At 51.6% G+C, this 23590-nt stretch overlaps 1 protein-coding gene across 3 annotated transcripts; it reads left to right on the top strand.

The window, feature by feature from the left end:
* The first annotated feature begins 1551 nt into the window (after positions 1-1551).
* Positions 1552-19161, top strand: LOC120406512 (C-type lectin domain family 4 member F-like). Of its 3 annotated transcripts, none has more exons than XM_039541410.1 (8): positions 1552-1667; positions 5065-5181; positions 13358-13465; positions 13805-13987; positions 14771-14922; positions 16404-16522; positions 17149-17279; positions 19062-19161. In XM_039541410.1, coding segments are annotated over exons 1-8 (873 nt in total). In that variant the 5' UTR covers positions 1552-1606; the 3' UTR covers positions 19064-19161. The 3 variants fall into 3 exon arrangements, with proteins under 3 accessions (XP_039397344.1, XP_039397343.1, XP_039397345.1); XM_039541409.1 differs by lacking the exon at positions 19062-19161 and adding an exon at positions 18563-18972; XM_039541411.1 differs by lacking the exons at positions 5065-5181; positions 19062-19161 and adding an exon at positions 18563-18972 and having other exon boundaries at positions 1563-1667.
* Positions 19162-23590: the final 4429 nt, after the last annotated feature.

Here is a 23590-nt window from a genome sequence, read left to right as displayed (position 1 = left end):
TGGCAATTCTGCTAACACTGCATTAGTCAGTAGTGAAGCGAAATGTTTTTTTCGTTCCTATTAAAAATGTTCCTGAAGACAAATGTCTTTGTCTACATTTTTCCTCATTTTTTTGTGACAAAACCCCTAAAAACTGAAATATTTTTAGTTGATGGCAACTGAATATTTGTGGTTTGGTTTTGTTTTCAGATTGTTTTCAACGAAAACCCAAATTGATTTGGTCAAAAAATCAAACTATCCCTGCGGAACTCCGTGTTGACAGAAAAGCCTGTTTTCACTGGGAAAAAAAAGAGTTGATCAAAAGATGTTGACCACCTGTAGTCAGTAGAGAATCCGGCGAACTCTCCCCCGGCTTCATGGGGCCCAGCAGCAAACATCACATTTGTGTCAGTAACAGGAGCAAAAGTATATTTCACCCCAGATCCTCCTCAGGCAGGAGTCAGGCTGCGTCGGTCCCAGGATTTCCCCTCCCCACAAAGGGGTGCAGAGCTCAAGGTGCAGGTTACACAACTACACTAACATCCAAACTGTCGTCTCCTAGCCCAGCGTCCAGACACACTCCCAGCAGGCAGCAGCCCTGGACTCGCAGCCAGAGCAGAGCTGAGCATGTGGGGACTGGTCTCACCTAGGGAGCTGGAGGGCGAATTCAGCCTGGCTGGGGAAGTTTCCCAGCAAAACTCGACAAACTGGGAGTGATCAGTGGAGAGGAAACAGCCAGCAAGGCTGCTTGTCCTTCCTGGAAACCTCCTGTACAGCCCCAGAGATGGCGACCGAGGCCGTGTCTACGCTACAAAGTCATGTCGTCGTTCAGCCACCAACGTTTGTGTATTGCTGGGCGCGTGCCCACTTGGCTGCTTGTACCAGTGCTGCTCGTACTCACCAGGAGTGCTTGTGTCACACGCTAACCTTTGATTCCACACGTGCCCCCTCTCGTCCCATGTTACGCCGAGCAGCAGGGTCTGTCTCTTTGGACAGCAGAACTCCCACCCGTGGATGGTCACACGTAGGAAAAAGATGCAGATTTGGACAGTCGTGGATGCCCCAGGATAGGGCCGGCCTTCGGGGCGGGCGATGTGGGTGACTGCCCAGGGTGCCATGGTCAGGGGGGAGAGGACATGGTCCGGAGGCAAGGAGCAGGACACAGGCCTGGCCCCACACTGCCCCCAGCCTGCCCCTCACCGTGCTTCAGCGGGATGATGCTGGAGGCCCCGCAACACAAGCGGGCCCAGGACACAGAGCAGGATGCCATGGCTGGGGCGGAGCTGGGGGTACCCCCGGAGGGGAGAGGAAACCACAGCCCCCCTAGATCCAGCACCTATGGCCAGGTGCTGCTGACAGACTGCAGCCTTCTTCCCTCACGCGTCGTTCCTCATGCACCCGTCTCTCCCCTCCATGCCCTCCCCGCTCCACTTCCCTCCCCCGTGCAACCATCTCTTATCTACAGACCTCCCACTACCCCTCCTTCCCTCATCCAACCACCAGGCATCACTTCCCATTTCTATTTCTGGGCCAGGGCTGCTGTCAGAGGGAGGCTCTAACCCAGCAGGCTGCTGAAAGGACCCACAGGCCAGTCATCAGGGGCTCGGCTCAGCGCGAAGGCAGGACAATGGCAGATGAGGATATCTATGAGAACATGCCAATGACGGAAGCTGCTCCCCAGCCCAAAGGTAAGCACAAGAGGCTGCACCGGACCCTGGACTCCCGCTGGCCTCTCCTTGGCTTTGTGGTCTCTGCAGAGTGTCCTGGGCAGCGACCGCTTGCTCCACTGACCACGTCCCCAGAGCTCAGCCTTGTGCTGGCCAGACAGCACCACGGGCAGTGGGCGAGGGTGCTCGGTCAGTGCTTCCCAGTGCGTTCTCTCCCCTGCCAGTCCCCAACGGGAGAAGGGCACAGGGGGAGAGATGGGAGTCCCTGCCCAGCATCCCAGCCTCCTGCCGGGCAGCGCAGTGCCATGGGCTGGCCATAAAAGCCAGCCAGGCTCCCCCTCCCCAGCTCACTGCCACCATCAGCCTCTCCCAGGAGGAGATCACCAGGGTCGAATCCTCACAGCCCCCATCTCTGGGGACCAGCTCCCTCTCATCCCCCCATTTCACAGTGACACCTCCTTTCCTTACCCTCTGCCCCTTCCCTGCCCGAGCACACGCGTCTAACCGTGAGCAGGGGCAGGGAGATGTAGCTGTGTTAGCAGAGAAGGGTTTTCCCCAGGGCTTGGGGATGGGGAAGGAACTTGTTCCTCTAGGACAAGAAGCAAATGGAGTTGGAAGTTCTGAGATAAGGACCAGGCTGTTTTCCTAAAGCTCCCAGCACAAGGGGCCCCTCTCAGTGCTTTGGCTGGGTGACTGGGCAATAAAATGGCAAATGAAATTCAATGTTGATTAATGCAAAGTAACGCACATTGGAAAACGTAATCCCAACTGTACTTATAACACGATGGGGTCTGAATTAGCTGTTTCCACTCAAGAGAGGGATCTTGGAGTCACTGTGGACAGTTCTCTGAAAACATCCACTCAATGTGCAGCGGCTTCAAAAAAGCGAACAGAATGTTTGGGATCATTAAGAAAGGGACAGAAAATATCATATTGCCTCTATATAAATCCATGGTACACCCACGTCTTGAATACTGCGTGCAGATGTGGTTGCCCCATCTCAAAACGGATCTATTGGAATTGGAAAAGGTTCAGAAAAGGGATTAGGGGTATGGAACAGCTGCCATATGAGGAGAGATTAATAAAACTGGGACTTTTCAGCTTGAAAAAGAGACGACTAAGGGGAGATGTGACTGAGATCTATAAAATCATGACTGGTGTGGAGAAAGTAAATAAGGGTGTGTTATTTACTCCTTCTCATAACACAAGAACTAGGGATCACCAAGTGAAGGTTTAAAACAAACAAACAAAACAAACAAAAGGAAGTATTTCTTCACAGTTAATCTGTGGAACTCCTTGTCAGGGGATATTGTGAAGGCCAGGACCATAACAGAGTTCCTAGATAAGTTCATGGAGGACAGGTCCATCATTGGCTATTAGCCAGGATGGGCAGGGATGGTGTCCTAGTCTCTTTGCCAGAAGCTGGGAATGGGCAACTGGGGATGGATTCCCTGTTCTGTTCATTCCCTCTGGGGCACCTGGCATTGGTCACTGTCGGCAGACAGGATGCTGGGCTGGATGGACCTTTGGTCTGACCCAGTCTGGCCGTTCTTATGTTCTTATGTTTGGTTGTGCAGGTGTCAGCTGAACAAGGGCCTGCTCTGGAGGTTGTTTATCCCCTTTGGTTTCAGTGCAATCCAGCTGTTCTGGATTGAACACATGAAAGACGCCCAGGAAGGGTCAGGAGACAGGCAGGGAGACAGGGCTGACAGAAGTGGAGGGTGCGGGTGAGGATGTGAGGTTCAGTAGGCAGCTGCAGCTATGCACCGAGCTCAGCTAGGCTCTCTGCAGCGACAAAGGAAAAATTGGATATGAGTCAGCAGTGTGCCCTTGTGCCCTTGTTTCTAAGAAGGCTAACGGCATTTTGGGCTGTATAAGTAGGGGCATTGCCAGCACATCGAGGGACGTGATCAGGCCTCATCTGGAGTACTGTGTCCAGTTTTAGACCCCACGCTACAAGAAGGAAGTGGAAAAATTGGAAAGAGTCCAGCGAAGGGCAACAAAAATGATTAGGGGGCTGGAGCACATGACTTATGAGGAGAGGCTGAGGGAACTGGGATTGTTTAGTCTGCAGAAGAGAAGAATGAGGGGGGATTTGATAGCTGCTTTCAACTACATGAAAGGGGGTTCCAAAGAGGATGGAGCTCGGCTGTTCAGTGGTAGCAGAAGACAAAACAAGGAGCAAAGGTCTCAAGTTGCAGTGGGGGAGGTTTAGGTTGGATATTAGGAAACAGTATTTCACAAGGAGGGTGGTGAAGCACTGGAATGGGTTCCCTAGGGAGGTGGTGGAATCTCCTTCCTTAGAGGTTTTTAAGGTCAGGCTTGACAAAGCCCTGGCTGGGATGATTTAGTTGGGAATTGGTCCTGCTTTGAGCAGGGGGTTGGACTAGATACTTCCTGAGGTCCCTTCCAACCCTGATATTCTGTGATTCTATGAAAACATAAGGAAAAATGTAGTGTGCGCTGGGTGACAGAGAAGCTCCTCCCAGAATCTGTTTCAGGAAAGGCTGAGAACTGCAAACTCAGTACATTAGTGAGAGGCAGCTTCACCCTTTGGTTAGAGTGAGAGAAGCCACTTCTGCAATGTAAGGGGATTATCTGGGCATCTGAGTGTTGTCTGCTGGTTCCAGGAACCACACCCCATGGGGGAGCCGCGCGAGCTAATGTATGAGGCCCAGATCAGACACGGAGGGGGTGCGGCAGGCTGAGACTTTCAGGGAGAGGAGAATCTGACAGTCTTGCATCTCCAAGCAGCTGCCGTTCACCTTGGGGAGACCAAATCCAGAGCACACCGAGCACACTTACTTCTGTCCACACATAGATCCTGGCTCGAATGCAGCTCTAGTCTTCTCCCTTTAATGTGCAGGGGAGACACAGTCTTGGGGCTTTGTCCCGTGATTCGCCCCTTGGCTGCCTTGCAGGGAGGAGCCCAGCATCCTGGGGATGGGTTATCAGACAGGGATGCTGTAGAAAGTCCCTTCTGAGCACATTGCTGCTGTCAGCCCCACTTTTCTCCTGCAAAGAATCATTTCCCCTCATTTCTCTGCCTCGTTGTATTCATATTTCATAAGTTGTTTCAGGTTCCTTTTCTCATTTAAAAATATTCCTTTGGGCCTGGACTTCACAAGCCCTAAACTTCCCTCTGAAGAAATGCTTACGCAGGGGGAACGTCCTGCTCCCAGATCTCTCTCACAGGACGCCTGCCTGGCACTAGAGTCACTCCTGATTTAGGGAGGGTCACTTTTCTCATTCGAGTTCAGGTCGGTTCTGACCTTATTTGGCCTCATTCCGCGGTTGCGGTTAACCACACTCAGGGACTAGGAGGCTGAGCAGGTATTGGATTTGGGGGTGGAGTTTCCTTAGTCAGTGGCAGTTGAGCTGTAACTTTCCATGGATACGTTTCTTCTTCTCCTTCAAGGAAACCCTCCAGAGACATCGGTCCCTTGGCGGCACAGGGCAGGGGGCATCGTCACTGCTGTCCTTCTCCTCCTGGGTCTGGCCCTGGCCACGTCCCTCCTTGCTGTGACACTTCTATGTAAGTTCAACTTCAGCTCCAAGCCCAACGTTTGCCAACTTCCATACAGGCCAGCTGGCTCGACTGGGGGGGCACCCCCGCATTCCAGCAGAATATCGACCGTGTTTCCAGTCTGTCCCTCCAAATAAATCTCCTGCTCCAGGGAGTTCGAATGGAGCTGTAAGATCTTGCCCTGCTGGTTTGATACTAGCACAAACTTTCTAAGTCTAACGATGGTCCAGCACTGGCACAGGTCACCTGGGGAGGCTGTGGAACCTCCATCACGGGAGGTTTTTAAGGACAGGTTAGACAACCACCTGTCAGGGATGGGCTGGGTGAACTTCATCCTGCCTGAGCATCACCTCAGGGACTTCAGATCACATGTGGCAGCCCCACATGCTCAACCTGCGCTCTGAGGGTCACGCTGGGTCCGTTCCTGACCACGTATCACCAGCGCGAGCCTCAGCCCTGGGCGTCCTCATGACACCATTGAAATGCCCTATGGAGAGACCTGACGGCCCAGTGGTTCGGGCGCTTGTCTGGGGGCTCAGACGGCTGGGTTTAATTCCCTGCTCTGCCAAAGAGTCCCTGCCCTGGAGCCAGCTGTGACGATTCGGTTCTGGCGGGACCCAACTGAGAGAGCCAATTCAGGACCAATTGCTCAAACAGGGCAGTCACAGCCCTAGGCTGGGGTTTTTCCACCTCTAAGGCAAACCAAACCAGCCAGACAAAAAGGACTTCGGTCTCACCCCACTGGCTAACCACAAGTCACACAAGCAATTCCCTTAGACACTCCAGTATCCCAGTATCACCACCAGCTCCACTCATCCTGGGGATGAATGGTTAGGAAAACCAACACCCCAATAAAAGAAAAAGGTTCCCTCGATCTCAAAGGACCAAGCCCCAGACCCAGGTCAATATACACATCAGATCTTACCCACAAATCACGCTGTTGCCAATCCTTTAGAATCTAAAATCTAAAGGTTTATTTACAAAGGGAAAAAGGTAGAGAAGAGAGGTAGAATTGGTTAAATGGAATCAATTACATACAGTAATGGCAAAGTTCTTAGTTCAGGCTTGTAGCAGTGCTGGAGTAAACTGCAGGTTCAAATCAAGTCTCTGGAGAACATCCCCCGCTGGGATGGGTCATCAGTCCTTTGTTCAGAGCTTCAGTTTGTAGCAAAGTCCCTCCAGAGGTAAGAAGCAGGATTGAAGACAAGATGGAGATGAGGCATCAGCCTTATATAGGCTTTTCCAGGTGTAAGAACCTCTTTGTCCCCACTGTGGAAAATTACAGCAAAATGGAGTCTGGAGTCACATGGGCCAGTCCCTGCATACTTCGCTGAGTCACAAGGCTTATCTGCCTTCTCTCAATGGGTCAATTGTGTAGCTGATGGTCCTTAATGGGCCATCAAGCAGGTTAAGCAGAGCTAACACCAAGTTGTCTGGGATATCACCCAGAAGCACAGCACCAACTTGAAATACAGACAGTATAGAGCCAATATACATAACTTCAACTAAAAATGATACATGCACACAGACAGCATAATCATAACCAGCAACCCATCACCTGGTCTTAGACACCTTATATGACCCCCTTTACCTAAGATTTGGTGCCACTACAGGACCTTGGTTGCAACCCATGTTCTATATGGTCCCAATTTATATCAATAACGTCACACCAGCAAACAGCTGAAAACAGGGAGCTGGAGTGGAGAGTTCTTGGAGGAGAGGGGAGACAAGCCCCTGTTCCTTAGGGGCAGTGAGTGGCAAAGACGACTGGTGCCTCCCCGTGCTGGGGGGCCACAATCTAAAGGGGAGGACACGTGACCGCCCCACATGTCTCCTCTGCCTAGCGACCCCTGCGCTCAGTCCAGGGCCACCATGCACTCCCCACCCCACCAGAGTTACCTGCGGGGGGCTCTGTCCTTCTCCCGCTGTGCCTCCCCCCTCCCCCCAGCACATTCGGCCAGTCTCCCTGGCAGCCGGGCCCGGGCGAGGAGCAGGAGGGAGCTGCCTCTCATGAGGCTGAAGCCGGCCGATCCAGGTCACTGCTCTGTGCAGGGCAGCAGCTGCCTGAGAGCCTGGCTGGGGGCGCAGGGCCGGGACGCCCCCACCAGAGCCCTGCTGCTGGGCACATGGGCTGAGTGAGCCGGAAACGTGCCGGCGGGTCAGGCGACTCCAGCTTGCTCGACCCCTGTGCCTGGTAGCCTGGCCTTGATGGGGTAGCCCCCCCCACCTCCCCACCAGGCTCTCTCAGGCAGCTGCTGCGCTGCACAGAGCAGAGACCCTGAGCGGCCGACATGAGAAGTGGCTGGTCCTGCCCCCTCCACTCCCTGCCCGGGCCCGGCTGTCGGGGATGCGGCCGAGCGTGCCAGGGGTCAGCGTCAGTGGGAGAAGGACAGATCCCCTCTTCCTCCTCCCCCACCCCCCGGCATGCCAAGCAGAAATCTGGGGGGCGCTTCACCCTGCACACACCCCCTATGCGTCGCCTCTGGCGAGTGGGTTCTGGAGAGTTTGCTGGTTTGTTGTGTTCAGTTTGCAGGGGCTGGTATGGGCCATGCGCTGAGAGATGCAGAGCCTGTGATCACATCAGATCGGGCGAGGGGCTTCCCTGGTTAGGCGGCCTACAAAGGCAGCTAAGCCGTGGGAAAGAAGCCAGCAAACAACTGGGAACAGGGGAGTTAGCGTGCGGGATTGTAAGGAGAGTTTGGGGGAGGGGCTGTGACGTTCTGTTTTTGTGTGGTGTGGGGTTTTTTTTCTCCTTGGCAGGTGCTTAGGCAGGAAGGGTGTGACAGACACAGAGGCAGCAGTGGTAGTGACCCAAGCAATGGAACAGACAGTGAAGATGACCAGATGTGGAAGCTGCGGGATGATCCCGGAGCAGGTACCTGAAAAGAGCTTGTTTGTATGAAGCTCCGCCTGATAGAGCTGATGGAAGAGAAGAGCCGAGGTTTGGAGATGCAGGTGGAAACTATGGTTGAGTTTTGAAGGGGATTCGAGCAGATGATGGAGGGAAGGCAAGAGGAGGCGGAAGGGAAAACTCAGGACTGACAGATCCAAGCTGGACTGGAGAACGCAGAGGGGAGACTGCTGGGTGAGTAAAGTGGCCAGTGGAAACATGATGATGAGAACCAGGCAGAGGAAAAGACCAGCTAGAGAAGGAGAAGTAGAGCTCAGGAATAGGTTTGCTGAGTTGGAAAGTGAAGAAGGCTGCAGCAGGGAGTAGCAGAAGGTGGGAGGGCCAGGGAGCAGAGAAGAGCATCTAGTCCTACAAGAAGAGGGGAAGAGTCAATGTACATACCCAGAGTTCGGAGCCCCAGGAGGACAGAGGATGACTTGCAGTAGATCGCAAGGGAGAACAAAAGACAAGAGGACTTGCATTCAGAAGGAACAGGAGGAAGGCTGGAGAATGGCACCAACACCAGGAAGAGGCAGGTCTACGTGATGGTGACTCCTTACTAAGAATAATGGATAGGCCTGGCACCAAGTCTGATGCAGAGATTAGAAGGATGAGCTGTCTGCCGAGAGCTAAGATATGGGATATGGACCTGAGCCTGAAGAGGATCCTAATGGGAGCAGGAAGGAATCCACTGATTGTCCATCATGTGGGAACAAACGATACTGCTAGATTCTTGCTGGAATGGATCAAGGGAAATGATGCCAGGCTGGGGAAGACATTTAAAGAAATGGAGGCTCAGGTGATCTTCAATGGGATTCTACCTGTCCCTAGAGGAGGAGAACGGAGGTGAGACAAGATGATGATGATCAATGCACGGCTCAGGCAGTGAAGCTCTAAGGAGGTCTCTGGGCTGTTCGGTCACTGGGAGGCATTCACGGACAAAGGACTGTTCTCATGGGACAGACTCCCCCTCAGTAGGGCGGGAATAGATTCTGGGGTGGAGGGTGGCACAACTAGTTAAAAGAGCTTTAAGGTTGGAATTCAGGGGAGACTGTTGAGAGATGCTCATGTAATCTCCACTTCTGAGTCTAATATTGAGCAGGAGAAAATCAAGTAAGAGCAGACACAGCAAAGGAGAAAGGAACAGCAGAGGGAAGGAGAATGGACATCAAGAGGAAAGACAGTTCCCAAACCAATGATGCTATCAACCAAGTAGTAGGTGATACTGGCAGTAGCATGACTGTGCCTAATCGTGTGAGGAGCCCTGGCGAAGCTGAGCGGAAACAACTAAGGTGTCTATGCACCAATGCAAGAAGCCTGTGGGACAAAATGGAGAAACTAGATCTACTGGTGCAGGAAGTGAAACCAGATGTTACAGGGATAACAGAAACACGGTGGAATAGTAGTCAGGACTGGAGTACAGACAATGGAGAGTATGTGCTGCTCAGGAAAGACAGAAATGAAGGTGAAGGTGGTGCAGTAGCGTTGTATATTGATGAGGAGATAGACAGACTGTAAAGAAATTAGAAGTGCTGGAACGGCTAAAACAGAGTGTGTTTGGGTCAAAATCACTTTGGGGAAGAAAGCTACCAGAGGCTCCCCTGAGATAGTGCTTGGGGCCTGGTATAGACCCCCAGGATCCTATGTAAATACGGATAGCGACCTCTGGAATACCTTCAATTAAATATATACTCCTGGGAGCTGTGTGATTATGGGAGACTTTAATTTCCCGGATACAGACCGGAGGACCAGTGCTAATCATCATGCTATGGCCAGGGCTGGTGCAAGAAAGTTTCATGCCCTAGGTGAAACTTCCACTTTGCGCCATCCCCACACCCAGCTAACCACGTCCACGCGCCCCTCCCACCAGAGGAGCCCCCACCACTGCAGTTAACCACGCCCACCTGTCCCTCCCACCAGAGGAGCCCCCCCCACTGCAGTTAACCACGCCCACCTGTCCATTCCACCAGAGGACTCCCACCTCCTGGGGAGCCCGCCCCAGCTCACCTCCGCTCCGCCTCCTCCGCTGAGCACACAGCTCCCGCTCTAAGTGTCCTCCTCTCCCAGGCTTGCGGCGCTGATTACCCCACTCTAATTCCCCTCCAATCGGTGCCGCAAGCCTGGGAGGGGAGGAGACTTAGAGCTGGGCTGTGTGCTCAGCAGAGAAGGCAGAGTGGAGATGAGCTGGGGCGGGGAGCGGTTCCCCTGTGGGCCCCCCTCCCCGTTACTGCGGGCAGCCCTCCCCACGCCCCCCTGCCCCAGCTCACCTCTGCTCCACCTCCTCACCTGAGGAGGCTTTTAGGCGCCCTCAAGTCCTAGGCGCCCTAGGCAGCTGCCTAGTTCGCCTAGTGGTTGCACCGGCCCTGGGTGTGGTCCACACTTTCCTGGCTGTGAGAGCTGACAGATTTCTTTACCAAATAGTCAACAAACCAAGAAAAAGGTGATGCCATTTTAGACTGAGTGTTGGTGAGTAGGAAGGATCTCCTGAGACGAGCTGGTTGTAGGGGACAACCTTGGTTCGTGTGATCACGAGCTAATTCAGTTTCAACTAAATGGAAGGATAAACAAAACTAGGTCTGCAACTAGGGGCCTTCAATTCAAAAAGAGAAACTTTAAAATATAATGGACTGGGCGGAATGACTCAAGGATCTGAAAGTGGGGGAGGCTTGGAATTACTTTCAGTCCAAGTTACAGAAGCTATCTGATGCCTGCATCCCACGCAAGGGGAAAAACTTCCTAGGGAAGGGTTGTGGACCAGGCTGGATGAACAAGCATCTCACACAGGTGATTAAGAGAAAGCAGAAATCCTACAAGGAATGGAAGATGGGATGGATCAGCAAGGAAAGCCACGTCTTAGAGATCAGAAAGTGCAGGGAAAAGTGAGAACTGCTGAGAGCCAAGCAGAGCTGGATCTTGCAAAGGGAACTAAAACCAACAGTAAATGGTTCTAGAGCCATATAAACAAAAAGGGACTGCCCGACACGGAGGGTGTGTGGAGATTGGAGATAATCTAGCCATGGGCAAATGCCTAAACAAATACTTTGCCTCCATTTCTAATAAATGGAATGAGGAGTTTATGGGTAGTGGCAGGCTGGCTAATGGGAACGAGGATATGGAAGTAGAAATTACCACATCTGAGGTGGAAGTCAAACTCAAACACCTTAATAGGACCTGGATGGGGGGCCTGGATAATCTCCATCCAAGAATATTAAAGGAACTGGCACACAAAGTTGCAAGCCCACCAGCAAGAATTTTTAGTGAATCCATAAACTCAGAGGTCAGACCCTATAACTGGAGAATTGCTAATGGAGTTCTGATTTTTTAGAAACAGGAAAAAAGTGATCTGGGAAACTCCAGAACTTTTCGTTTGACCTTAATTGTATGCTAGGTCTTCGAACAAATTTAGGAGGAGAAAGTAGTTAGGGGCATAGAGGTTAATGGTAAATGAGATAAAATTCAACATGGTTTTACAGAAGGTAGATCATGCCAAACGAACCTTCTCTTTCTTTGAGAAGATAACTGATTTTTTAGAGAAAGGAATTACAGTCGTTCTCATCTATCTGGATTTCAGGGCATTTGATACCATGCCACATGGGAAATTATGAGTCATCTTGGAGAAGAGGGGGATTAATATTGCTGTTAATCGCTATGTGCATGACCTTGCACTTTGCACAATTAAATTTCATCCCATTTCTACTACTCCAGGTGTCAAGGTTGTCCAGCTCTACTCGTATGAAATTCCAGTCCTCCTCCATGCTGGCAATACCTCCCAACTCTGTGTCATCTCTTGATTTCATTAGCACACTCCTCTTTTTGTGCCAAGGTCTTTAATGAAAACGTTAAATAAGATTTGTCCCAAGAGTGATCCCCGAGGAACTCCACGAGTAACCTCCCTCCAGCCTGACAGTTCACCTTTGAGCATGATCAGTTTTAGTCTCCCATTTAACTGGGTCCTTATCCACCTTTCAATGGGGTCGGGAAGGAATTTTCCCCCAAATCAGATTGGCAGAGACTCTGAGTTTTTTTGTCGTCCTCTGCAGCCTGGGGCATGGGTCACTTGCAGGTTTGAACTAGTGTAAATGGTGGATTCTCTGTAACTTGAAGTCTATAGATCATGGTTTGAGGAGTTCAGTAACTCAGCCAAAGGTTAAGGGACTATTACAGGAGTGGGTGGGCGAGGTTCTGTGGCCTGCAGGAGGTCAGATTATGATCATGATGGGCCGTTCTGGCTGTAAGGTCTATGAGACCTGTCTCTGCCTCAGTTCTCCACCTCTAAAGTGGGGGGAGGAGACTTCCCTACTTCACAGGGGTGTCGTGCGACATTAAATTATATATGAAAGGCTGTGAGCTGCTCAGATCCTACCGTGAAAGGATCCAGAGACGTACGATGGACTGTGGGAAAGATTCCGCAGGCAGCACTTAGATCACAGGTCTGTTGATGATGCACAAGCTGGAAGAGAAACTGGCTCCCTGGGGGTCGCTGTGTTGACCCTGCAGCACTAAGGGGAGTGAAGGCTGATTTTTAGGGACAGATGCTCTGCAGGTGTAAATTGAAGTAGCTCCTCTGAAGTCAGATTGACACCATCTGAGCAGCTGGCCATTAGTCTGCAAGCCCAGATCCTCAGAGGCATTTGGGCTCCTGGTTTCCATAGAAATCACTGGGAGTTTGGGGCCTGAACACCTCTAAGGGTCTGGGCCTCCAGTTAGCAGACAGGCCCCTGAGACACACCAGGAGTGGAGATGTCAGGATTGTTAATAAGCACTTCGATGGCCACAGTGCCCAGAAGCTGCACCCTGGTCCTTCTTTCCATAGCGCTAGGTGCTGCACAAACACACAGTAAAACGAGGTCATAGAATCCCAGAACCATCGGGTGAGAAGGGACCCCAGGGGCATCTAGTCTAACCCCTGCCAAGATGCAGGATTTGTTGTGTCTGACCCATCCCAGACAGACGGCTCCAGCCTCCTTTTGAAAACCTCCCGTGAAAGAGCTTCCACAACCTCCCGAGGCGTCTGTTCCTGAGATTTACTCTCAGTCGGCTCTGCTGGAGTTTGTAGCTCTCTGCTCCAAGGAGCAGACACCCTACGTTAAGACGGTGTAACATACACCAGGCGAGAGCCCCGAACGGGGCCTTGGCTGTGCCAGTGTCCCTCCTTGGGAGGGAAGCTGTCCAAGATTAAAATAAAAGACGTCATAGAGAACAGCCTCGCGCTCGGAGCATGTTCCTTCTCTGCGCGTGGCTGGTCTCCAGCCGCACTTCGGTTCGGTCGCTGACCTGCAGACGTGTGATTTCTAGATCTCCGGGCACAGAGCAAGCTGCAAGCGGTTGAAAACGTGGTGCAGAAGCTCCAAGTCTCTCTGCAGCCTGACAACAGCTCGGACGCATCAGCAAAGAGATCAGACAGTAAGTCACAGGATGAGGGTCTTAGGCATCAGGGTGGGTCAGTTCCCCTCCCTTGGCCTGGAAACTGAGCACTCTCCTGCCTACAGGGATGGTGGGTGCCTGGCATCCTCCTGCTCCCCTCCAGATACTTCCCTGCCAGACTCTGTTCCCCAGCAGGAAAATCATCCTTTATTTCTCCCACCTAGAGTCGATTTTGACTGTGAGCTATTGAGAGCAGGGACGGTTCCCTCCTGTCCGTACAGCGCCTGGCACACAGGGGCCTGCAGGTGCTGCTCTACAGCACGTGCTGATAATCAAGTGTTCTGCATCTCCACTGACGTCACTGTGACTTTCTTCTAGCTCTGCAGCTATTGGATGAAGCGCAGGCAGGAGTCCGGATGCTGAAAGCCCAGCTGGGTAACGTCAGTGCAGCGTATGGAGAAATCCAGATCCGTCTGGACAACGTCAGTGCAGCGTATGGAGAAATCCAGATCCGGCTGGACAACGTCAGTGCAGCACGAGCAGCAGTGCAAGGTCGCTACAGTAAGTACTAGCTGCAGTGCTGGTTGGTGCCGTTTCTGCTGGTGCTGAGGATGAACGGAGGATTTCAGGCTCCCAGGCTGACAACGCAGCGACTTTCTCCAGCACCGAGTTCTCTTCCATTAAAAATCAACGGTGGCTGCACCTGGGCCCACACCATGGTGATTGGTGTGGAGTTAAATTAAACCCTAGGCCTCGTTAGCCTAATGGGAGCACCCAGCTGTCAGCTCTTCTTAGACGCTCCAAACCGTCAGGTCACAGGCAGAAAGTGACCCTGGAATTTCAGCGTATGGGGCGTTACTTTCAGAGCCATCCCTGAGTGTTGGGGCTGGGGCGGGGGGGACACTGATGTGCAAATGACCCGAGACTTCAACTTCTCATGATCACTGAAAATATTTGATGCAGAACCAGGAGATCTTCCACCTTGGGCAGCTACATTCCCCCTCCTGAATTCCCCCTGCCGCTCAGCTGCACAGTGAGTCTCCCCTTTCCCATTACAGCTGTGCTGCCCTGCACTGGGACTAGCACCCATGCTCCAGCCCAGATGCAGCTGCATTTCAGTGCTGGGGCAGTGACCCTATGGTGTCTGCTTTCTGCAGCGCTCTTTGGGATCCATCATGTGGCCACACAAGTTACTTATTGTGATGCTGGAGAATCAGGATTCAGAAGCTCCCTGGGCTTGGGGCAGCTGAAGGGCAGGGGAAATGCAGCACTAGAAACCCTGAGCTCCCTGCGTGTGTCCCTGTGATTTTAGCCCGGGTGTCTCACCTCAGTCTCTGCTCCTAGGTGACATGCTGACAAAGCTCTCCAGGGGCTGGAGGTTTTACGGTGGGAACTTTTATTACTTTTCACAAGAAAGGAAGTCGTGGGATGAGGCCGAGCGGTTCTGTGTGTCTCAGGACTCGCACCTGACCTCTGTCTCCTCCCAGGCAGAACAGGTGAGTGCAGGAAGCTCCTAGGGGCTTGGATAATGGGTCAGTGCTTTGTTTCATACCAGAAGGAGGTGGCAGGTGGCAGCTGAGGTTGCAAATCTGTGACATGGCTTGTGGCAAACCATCGGAGAGGATGCCAAGCTTTGAAACCTGACCCAAAGGATTCACCGATCAGTTTAAAAACAGAGATGGTCAGAGGAACAGAGCCAGGATCTGGGGTGCCGGGAGGAGGTGGGGAGATTTGGAGTCAGGCTCATTTCTGATTTTCATTACTTCCAATGTAGCATTTCCAGCAAACCCAATGGCCTTTCCCAGTGACGACCCACTTTGACCTCTCTCCCCAGTGCGAGGGCTCAGGCAGTGGTGGATTGTCCAATGGGCTGACGGGGCCTGTGCCCCGGGGCTCCGGAAAAATGGATTCTCCACCCCCAACAGAAATCCATCATGGGACGGCTGGGTTGGGATCTGAGCTACTACAGAGAATTCTTTCCTGGGTGCTGGCTGGTGAGTCTTGCCCACATGCTCAGGGTTTAACTGATCGCCATATTTGGGGTCGGGAAGGAATTTTCCTCCAGGGCAGATTGGCAGAGGCCCTGGGGGATTTTCGCCTTCCTCTGCAGCATGGGGCACGGGTCACTTGCTGGAGGATTCTCTGCAGCTTGAGGTCTTCAAACTGCAATTTGGGGACTTCAATAACTCAGACATAGGTTACGGGTTTGTTATAGAAGTGGGTGGGTGAGATTCTGTGGCCTGCATTGTGCAGGAGGTCAGACTAGATGATCATAATGATCCCTTCTGACCTTAAAGTCTATGAGTCTATGAGTCTAAGCCCGTAGCCCCAGCAGAAGTACCGGGCAGGCGGGTGGGGTGGGAGAAGCCCCAGTGCTCTGACCCCACTTTGCAGCAGAAGCACCAGTCAGCAGGGGAACCCTCCCAATCTGGCTCCTACACTATGGCCCTGGGACTGGAGAAGCACACGCTCCCTGTGAGGCCTCAGGCCTGGGGGAGCTCTTACTCCACGCTGCGGACCCACTGCAGCCCTCACCCCAGGCCTCTGCGGCACTTTCGGAGGAGGAAAATCCCACCCTCCAGCAGGGCCAGACTTTGCACCCAGTTCTCTGCTATGAGCTTTGCCTCCTGCAAGGGCAGGGGGCTGGTGTGAACCCTGAGGTGCCCGTCAGTACCTGCCGCAGCCCAGCTCTGAGGGACCGTGGGGGGAGTGTTCTGAGACAGGTCCCTGCTGTTAGCCCCAGGCAGATACAGATGCAGACACAGACACAGAGCTGCTCCAGGGCTCCCTCAGGGTCTCCCAGCTAGTCACTGTCAGCGTTGGGGGCAGGACACCGCGTCTCCCGCTGCCCAGTGCCCTGCTCACACCACCAGACGCCCTTTCCTCTCCCCCAAAATCTGTTCAGCCCAGGCAGCTGCGGCTGCATCCTGCAGCCTCTCTTGGGTGACCTGCACATGCTGCAAACTGTGTTGTGCAGGAGTTTCTCTCCAACGAGACCCAGGGACAAGATCACTGGATTGGACTCAACGACCGGGAGACAGAAGGCAGCTGGCGCTGGGCGGATGGCACAGAATACAGAGCAGACGCAAGCAGGGGGTGAGTAAAGCTTGAGAGAAGTGATTATTTATTACACGTTTGGTCACAAGCTCTTTCGGGCAGCGTCCGTGCGGCCCCTGGTGTCTATGCAGCACCCGGCACAGTGGGACCGATCCTGAGGGAGGCCCCCGGGCGCTGCCACGACAGCAGTGAATCCTCTCAGGAATTTCTGCTAATGCCCCTTTGCTTAGAGCAGGAGCCTCAATACGGAGTGTGTGTTCAGTGCCCACTGAGACCCAGGGCCAGAGCCTCCCCTGGGGTAACTCGGCATTGACTTGAATGAACCACAGGGATTTACACCAGCTGAGGATCTGGCCCCAAGTCGACTCAGTGCAGCCAGGGGAGTCTGGAGTGAGCGGCAGGTTCCCGCTCTCCTTGGGATTGCGCTGCGCTCTCCCCTCGGTCAGGCTGGGCACGGGGAGGCTGTGGGGCCGGGGCCATGGCCGGAGCCAGCTGCAGTCGGTGCAGTGACCTCAGGGGGCTGTGGGCGAGGCCCATAAGCAGGGCCAGGGAGAAGTTAATGACTGACCCCCACTACCCCTGTCAACAGCAGAGTCCACAGAGCAGAACTGAGCTCTGGGATTGGCTGTGATTCTTCCCTGAGACATTAACACTCTGATCTGTAGGTTCTGGGCGCAGAATGAGCCAGACAATTACGATCCGAAGAAAGATGGTGGAGAAGACTGTGTTCACACCGAGCCAAGAAAGCGGAATTTGTGGAATGATGCCAACTGCACTCAGCCTTTCAGGTGGATTTGTAAGTAGGCCCATGGACCGGCTGGGCTGTGACATGCAGGTCAAAAAGCACTTTAATTTTCAAGCTAGAATATTTCCCAGCCACCTGCTGGTGAGGAGCCCTTTACACTGGAGGGGCCGCATGGGACTGGCATTGCAGGGGGATCCCCCAGGAGGAATCCTGGATGGACCAGCCTGAATTCCTCCTAGTGGCTTCTAGGGAGCACGTGGCAAAGGACTTTCTTCACCAGCCTCTGGGAGGGTGTGGTGAGCTCCCAGCTCACTTCCACCTACCGCCCAGGGAGCTGCCAGCAAGGAGCAAGAACGGCATTTCCCCATGAGATTCTGGCCAGCTCCTCATAGACTTTAAGGTCAGAAGGGACCATTATGATCATCTAGTCTGACCTCCTGCACAAAGCAGGCCACAGAATCTCACCCACCCACTCCTGTAACAAACCCCTAACCTATGTCTGAGTTACTGAAGTCTTCAGATTGTGGTTTGAAGACCGCAAGCTGCAGAGAATCCTCCAGCAAGTGACCCGTGCCCCACGCTGCAGAGGAAGGCGAAAAACCTCCAGGGCCTCTGCCAATCTGCCCTGGAGGAAAATTCCTTCCTGACCCCTTATATGGTGATCAGCTAAACCCTGAGCATGTGGGCAAGACTCACCAGCCAGCACCCAGGAAAGAATTCTCTGTAGTAACTCAGATCCCATCCCGGAGCTTGTGGTTGAGCTACAGCATGGATTCCAAAAGCCATCCAATCTTGAGCAATGACAGTCTCTAAAGGCTCCGTCTTTACCATGCGGGGCAGACACGAACAGAGGAGAGGATATTTCCTCCCCCTTTGCTCTGCTCAGCTCATCCTTTACATCACTAGTCGCCTCCTCTGTGATGACACTCAACTCCGCCTCCTGTGGTGCCACCCTGGGACTTCCTTTTTCTGTCTTCAGACTGCTAGTAGCTTCTGCATTGCCAGCTTCCTCTTTGACTCTCCTGTGGCTTCTTAGACTTAATCTCCTGCTCCGCTTTTAAAGGTACCGTGTCAGCCTGAGCTAATTCTCTCACCCTACTTCTAGTAATTGGCTCTGCAGATTTTTCTGTCTCTGTTGGTTCCACCATGTCAGTAGGGATGGAAACCAATTCTTATACTCCTCTAACACATCTCTTAACTTTTTCAACTCTCTGATTCTTTTTAACAGCTGACCACAGTCTGATTTATAACCATCCAGCGATTTTAAGCTGGCATCCAAAGTTTGCTGGGCTTTTCTGAGTAATTCTAATTTTTTTATTTAATTTCTTTCCCAGCGAACTATAAGCTATGAGCAGACATTCAACAGCGATTCCCTTCACCAGTTTAGCCTCTCTTTTTTTTTCCGCTTCGTTTCTACATCAAATACTTCACTCACAAAACCCCATGGGTTACAATGCTCAGATATCATCTCAGCTGTTCTAAACCTCCTCCATGTTCCTGAATGTATTTTCTAGCAAAGTTTTCTAGAGCCATACTGTGGGCAACTTCAACAGACTCTACTCTTGCCCTTACTTCACTTACCTTAACATGTAACACAGAACTCATTTGAATTCTAACACTTCACTAGCTTATGTAATAAACTAGAATGAACACTCTGTTGCTTTACTCTGTAACTGAAGGCGTCCCTTCACAGAAACAACAGGAACTAATACCCCAAACTGGTTTTCTACCTAGTTCAATAAGTCCCAAGTAAATGATAGAGGGGTGGGGGCACGTTTCCCTCTCTTCCCTCGATGGCTCATAGCTGATCGAGAGGTCTTTTCCCTCTGTCAGGACCTGCCAAACAGCTGGGGAACACTGAGGCCGACGGATCAGAGGTGCAGCCTGAGAGAGTTATGGGGACTGAAGAAATGTACAAGTTCTGAGTTACTGCAGCCTCTTGGCAGCAATTAATGCATAGATTTATCGACTCCCCCGCCACCACTTAGTGTGGGTCATCGGGCCCGATGCTACTGCTTGTATCTTATTGGTACCATTTGTTACAACTCTGACCTCCAACAAAGCCCCTTAAATGCACATATCATTTTAAATAATATCACTTTTAAAATAATAACACTATTACTGTATAAAATTACTTTTTAAAATAATATCATTACTTTATCTTGCAAGATTAAATTCAAAACCTCTAAGTTAAAACTTTAAATCAAACCACAATACAGAACAGGAAATACTGGGACTCCTGCCACGCCGCAGCCACAGGAAATCAGGTTCCTGTATTCTTAAGAGTGAGTTAGCAAGACATGCAATCTTGCTTTCTAACTCTCTGTAACTTTAACTCTTTAGTTATGCCTCAGGTGAGATTCTCAGGGGTCTAAGGATGCCTGGAATCCCTGAAAATTCCTGTCACCCACTCCTTCGAGACTCCTGGCTGGCTCGCCAGTCTATAGCCTGATTTAGGATGCACTAATAACATTAATTTAATTTATCAATTTAATTTAAATTTAATTTAATTATTAGTCATATTAATTAGTGTGTGTCTTAGGCTCACCAATCTATTTGATCAGAAGATAACAGTTCTTGTCCCGAATCAGGCTCCACAGAATTTACAAAGGACCCTCGGGGGTATAACGGGAAGCTCACACTGAGAAAGATAGAGCCTTAAAAACTTTTTAGTAAAATCAATACTAGTAAGTAAATGTTAAAATATTCAGAATTATAAAGTTACAATTGCATTACTGCTATTCAAAAGATACATATGATAATATACTATTATATGCAACAAAGCTTTGGTTAATATATTCACACCCTTCCTCGATAACCTGGTGGTAAGAGACACAGGACCAGCCTCGCAGTTCAGGTTTCTCAATTCTTGAGTGTGAAATGCAGTGCTTAGAAAAAACAAATACTAAGAGCTATCCAAACTAACTTAGGGTTTACTTGACTAACTTAAACTTAAAATCAAAACCTAATAAACAAACTAAGAATGAAAATGTAGGAAAACCAAGCTTAGCCTAGTTCCTTTGAAACTTAAAGTTTAAGAAGAACAAGTATAGTCTACTAATAGTAGTAGTCATAGTAGGCAGATAGAATAGAAGAGGAATAGAGATAGAGTAGAAAAAAGAATGTAAGTAAGAATACTCTAGCAAGGTGGGTCACCTATTTTATAGGCCACAGGAGCCGGAAATCCTTCCTCCTATGCCCAAATTTCCATTGTCTATTGGTCTAGATAAAAGGTCTTAGCTATTTAAGTAACGAGATGTAGGTCAGCTTTGCTTTCCAGGTAAAAGGGCCCGATATTGATATGCTCACTTTGCATTAGCTCAAGGGTAGGCAACCTATGGCATGGGTGCCGAAGGCGGCACACAAGCTGATTTTCAGTGGCACTCACACTGCCTAGGTCCTGGCCACCGGTCTGGGGGCCTCTGCATTTTAATTTAATTTTAAATGAAGCTTCTTAAACACTTTAAAAATACAGGATATGGCCTGTAGGTCTCTTGCATTACAGCCAACTTACTTTAATATATATCTATAAACCTATTACAATCAACCAAATACTTCAACTATAAGGAAAGAAATATATATGCAAGCAAGCAGGTTAATCCTATAGGCTACAGACGCAGGGAAGACACAGGCACAGGAGTCTGGTACCCCCAGCCAAACGCGCAGACCCACAGTTTAGCAGAGGTTATTGTGGCACTGTAGAAATCCCATTCAGACCCATGGAAATGGCTAACCTTTACTTCAAAAGGCCCTACATGTGGAAAACGACAACTTTCTTCTAGTAAAAACACTTCTCCTTCGGTTAACCTTCCAAATTTTCACATGGCTCTAAAGAGGAAAACTCCTCAGCTCACACGCACACACACAGTCCTAATGCTCCCCAGCCAAAAAGAAAAGAAAGGAAACGATTTCACAATGGATACCCTGCCACAACAGTTCACCTGCGAAAATAAAACCAGATTGTGGGACTTTATGGAAAAAAGGGGGGATGGAAAGCTGGCGAAATGGAGATGATGTGGAAAGGTAGAGACCCACCACTGCGCCTCCTTTTCATACTTCTTGCAACAGCTGGTGAACTTTCATGGGCTTTTCACAACTGAGCCTACACTAGTGGAACACCTTGAGGAGCTTCCCAGGGGCTGCCTGGTTCAGCTGGACAGAGCATAAAGAGGCCATGATCGTGGTTTGCAGCTCCTGGGTAGCTGCAGGCCTGCAGTGGTCCGTATTTGCTCTTCTGCCTGACTGCTACAGACAGGGATGCCGAAACCAGAAAAGAAGGAGGCAGGCAGGTGGACCATGCTTGCCAAGGGGGGATAAAGATGCACATCAGTGCTTAGAGAATGCAGGCATTGATCCCACTACCGCTCGCATGCAAAGTGAACTCTTTACCACTTAAACTAAATCCTCACCTGCACCATAGGTGCAAGGTGCCAGCCAGACAAAGCAAGGGCTCCGGGGTCTTATGCAGAACAGAGTATCAGATAGGGGAGGGGGGATACTCATAGTTGGGGACAGGGTCCCAAGTCCCGGGTCCCAGCCACACACCTTGGCACAAAGACTAACACTCCCTGCCGGAAGTGTGTCAGGGGGATGAGAGTTAGTCTCCAGACAAAGCACCACACTGTAAGAAGAGAACACCACTAGGGGCGGCAGGTTTGTAGAAATTTTGGTGGTGCCCAGAATGCCTAGAGCCTGCCCCCACTGAACTTTGCCCCCCCACCTAACAAGTAACGTTTTATGCCAAACCTCCAAGCTTAACTCATCTCAGCTCAACCCCTCACTACCAATTAACCCCTCAGAGACCTCAGACAGCAGAGATCAAATCTGCAAGGGTCAGAGCCTCACGGCTTTTGTGGAGGCACCGACAAACAGACCTGTCCCAGCTGCTTTCTCAGGAGCCCCGTGACCCTGCTACACAACCTGTACACAGAAAGCAAACAAACCACCCACAGACAGACCAAACGCACCACTCATCCTGTCCTGGTTCCCCCAGCCAGAGTCTGCAGCTACACCCGCCTCTTTTCATAGCCCTCGGCTAACTCCTGGGCAGATGGGCGGCCATCTTGGCCAGCACTAAGAAGAGGTGGCTGCGGAGGCCTCTGGCCTTAGCGGAGCTGAAGATGGGGGGAGGGGTAGAAGGTGCAGGGAAAAGGGCGGCAGGAGATTGAGGGAGGGAGGCGGGAAATGGCTGCAGCCAGCCTGGGCCACTGCAGACGGCAATGGGATCTCCCTCTCGTCACCAGGGGCGGGTGGCAGAGGAATTGGTGAACCTGTCACCATTGTGTCCATCCCCACAGCTTGCACCAGGGGCCAGGAGGAGGGAGGTTTCCCTCTATCCAGAGAACAGGGACAGGCAGGCCTAGCTCCCTGCATTGGGCCTCAGGCCTGGCCGGGTGGGACCGAGGTTGGGGCTGCGAAGGGAGTTCAATCTCCATGGCCCATCCTGTCCCCTCAGCTCAGCTCGTGACGAGAGGACCAAGCCAGGCCAGCTGTGGTGCTGCTTTGTGCTAGTGACATTGTCCCCTGGCGCTGGCCTGGGACCCACCAACCCAGCTCACAGAGCCACACGGAGCTGTTGGATGCTTATGACTTCCAGCCTGGCTTGGTTTGAACCAGAGCCCCAGGGCCAGAAACTCCATATCAATTTCCCAGTTCCCTGGGCCCGTCCCCCTTGCTCCCACATTCCTGGCAGGTCAGCTTTGTGCTCTCCGACCACTGATAGGATCCATCTCAGCGTGTTGCTTTTGGGATGCGTTTACAGCGATCCTTTTAGGGACATCTTCCCCCACTGGTGCAGCACCACTGAAGAGAGCAATGGGGAGATCACCAGGGCAAACCCGCCCCTGTCACTGTCACCTGCGTCGTCTCACCCTGCTCAGAGCACTTCCCCTGGCTGGCACCATGGAGCTATAGCAGTGCTTGAGCAACAATGGCCGACCCTCCCCCCAGTGCTCCATGTAAGCCAAGGCCTGTGAGCCCCACGCTGAGCAGGAGCTGATCACTTGACAGAGATGTTATTGAACCCTGCATGGGTTTGGTAAAACATTCCCTGCATTTACTCACCTGAATAGTCCCATTAACCTCGACAGAACTGTGCCAGTGAGTAAGAGCTGCAGGATTAAACCAGGCACAGGCCCAGATCTCTGGATGCACGAGCCCTTCCGTCAGCTTTAAACCAGTTCTTTGAGAGGTTCAGTCATGGCTTCGAAATCCAGTCCCAAAGTGGGAGGCTGCGAGCTGTGTGCTCCTCGTCTCCTCTGACCAGGACCCACTGTGCACCGCTCACTCAGGGCTAGGAAGAAATGACCCCAACAGACGCTGACCCATTGAGTACAATGGGCTGGAGAGGCCTGTCAGCCAGG

The sequence above is a fragment of the Mauremys reevesii genome, linkage group 5 (genome assembly GCF_016161935.1).
Source record: "Mauremys reevesii isolate NIE-2019 linkage group 5, ASM1616193v1, whole genome shotgun sequence".
NCBI lineage: Eukaryota > Metazoa > Chordata > Testudines > Geoemydidae > Mauremys > Mauremys reevesii.
Note: the sequence above shows the minus strand (reverse complement) of the source record. Positions and strands in the feature narration are given on the sequence as shown.

Coding starts and splice junctions, on each gene's coding strand:
- LOC120406512 (XM_039541409.1), top strand. CDS start 1,607: ATGGCAGATGAGGATATCTATGAGAACATGCCAATGACGGAAGCTGCT. Junction 1,668..5,064: donor AGCTGCTCCCCAGCCCAAAG/GTAAGCACAAGA, acceptor TTCTCCTTCAAG/GAAACCCTCCAGAGACATCG. Junction 16,523..17,148: donor AGAGCAGACGCAAGCAGGGG/GTGAGTAAAGCT, acceptor TCTGATCTGTAG/GTTCTGGGCGCAGAATGAGC.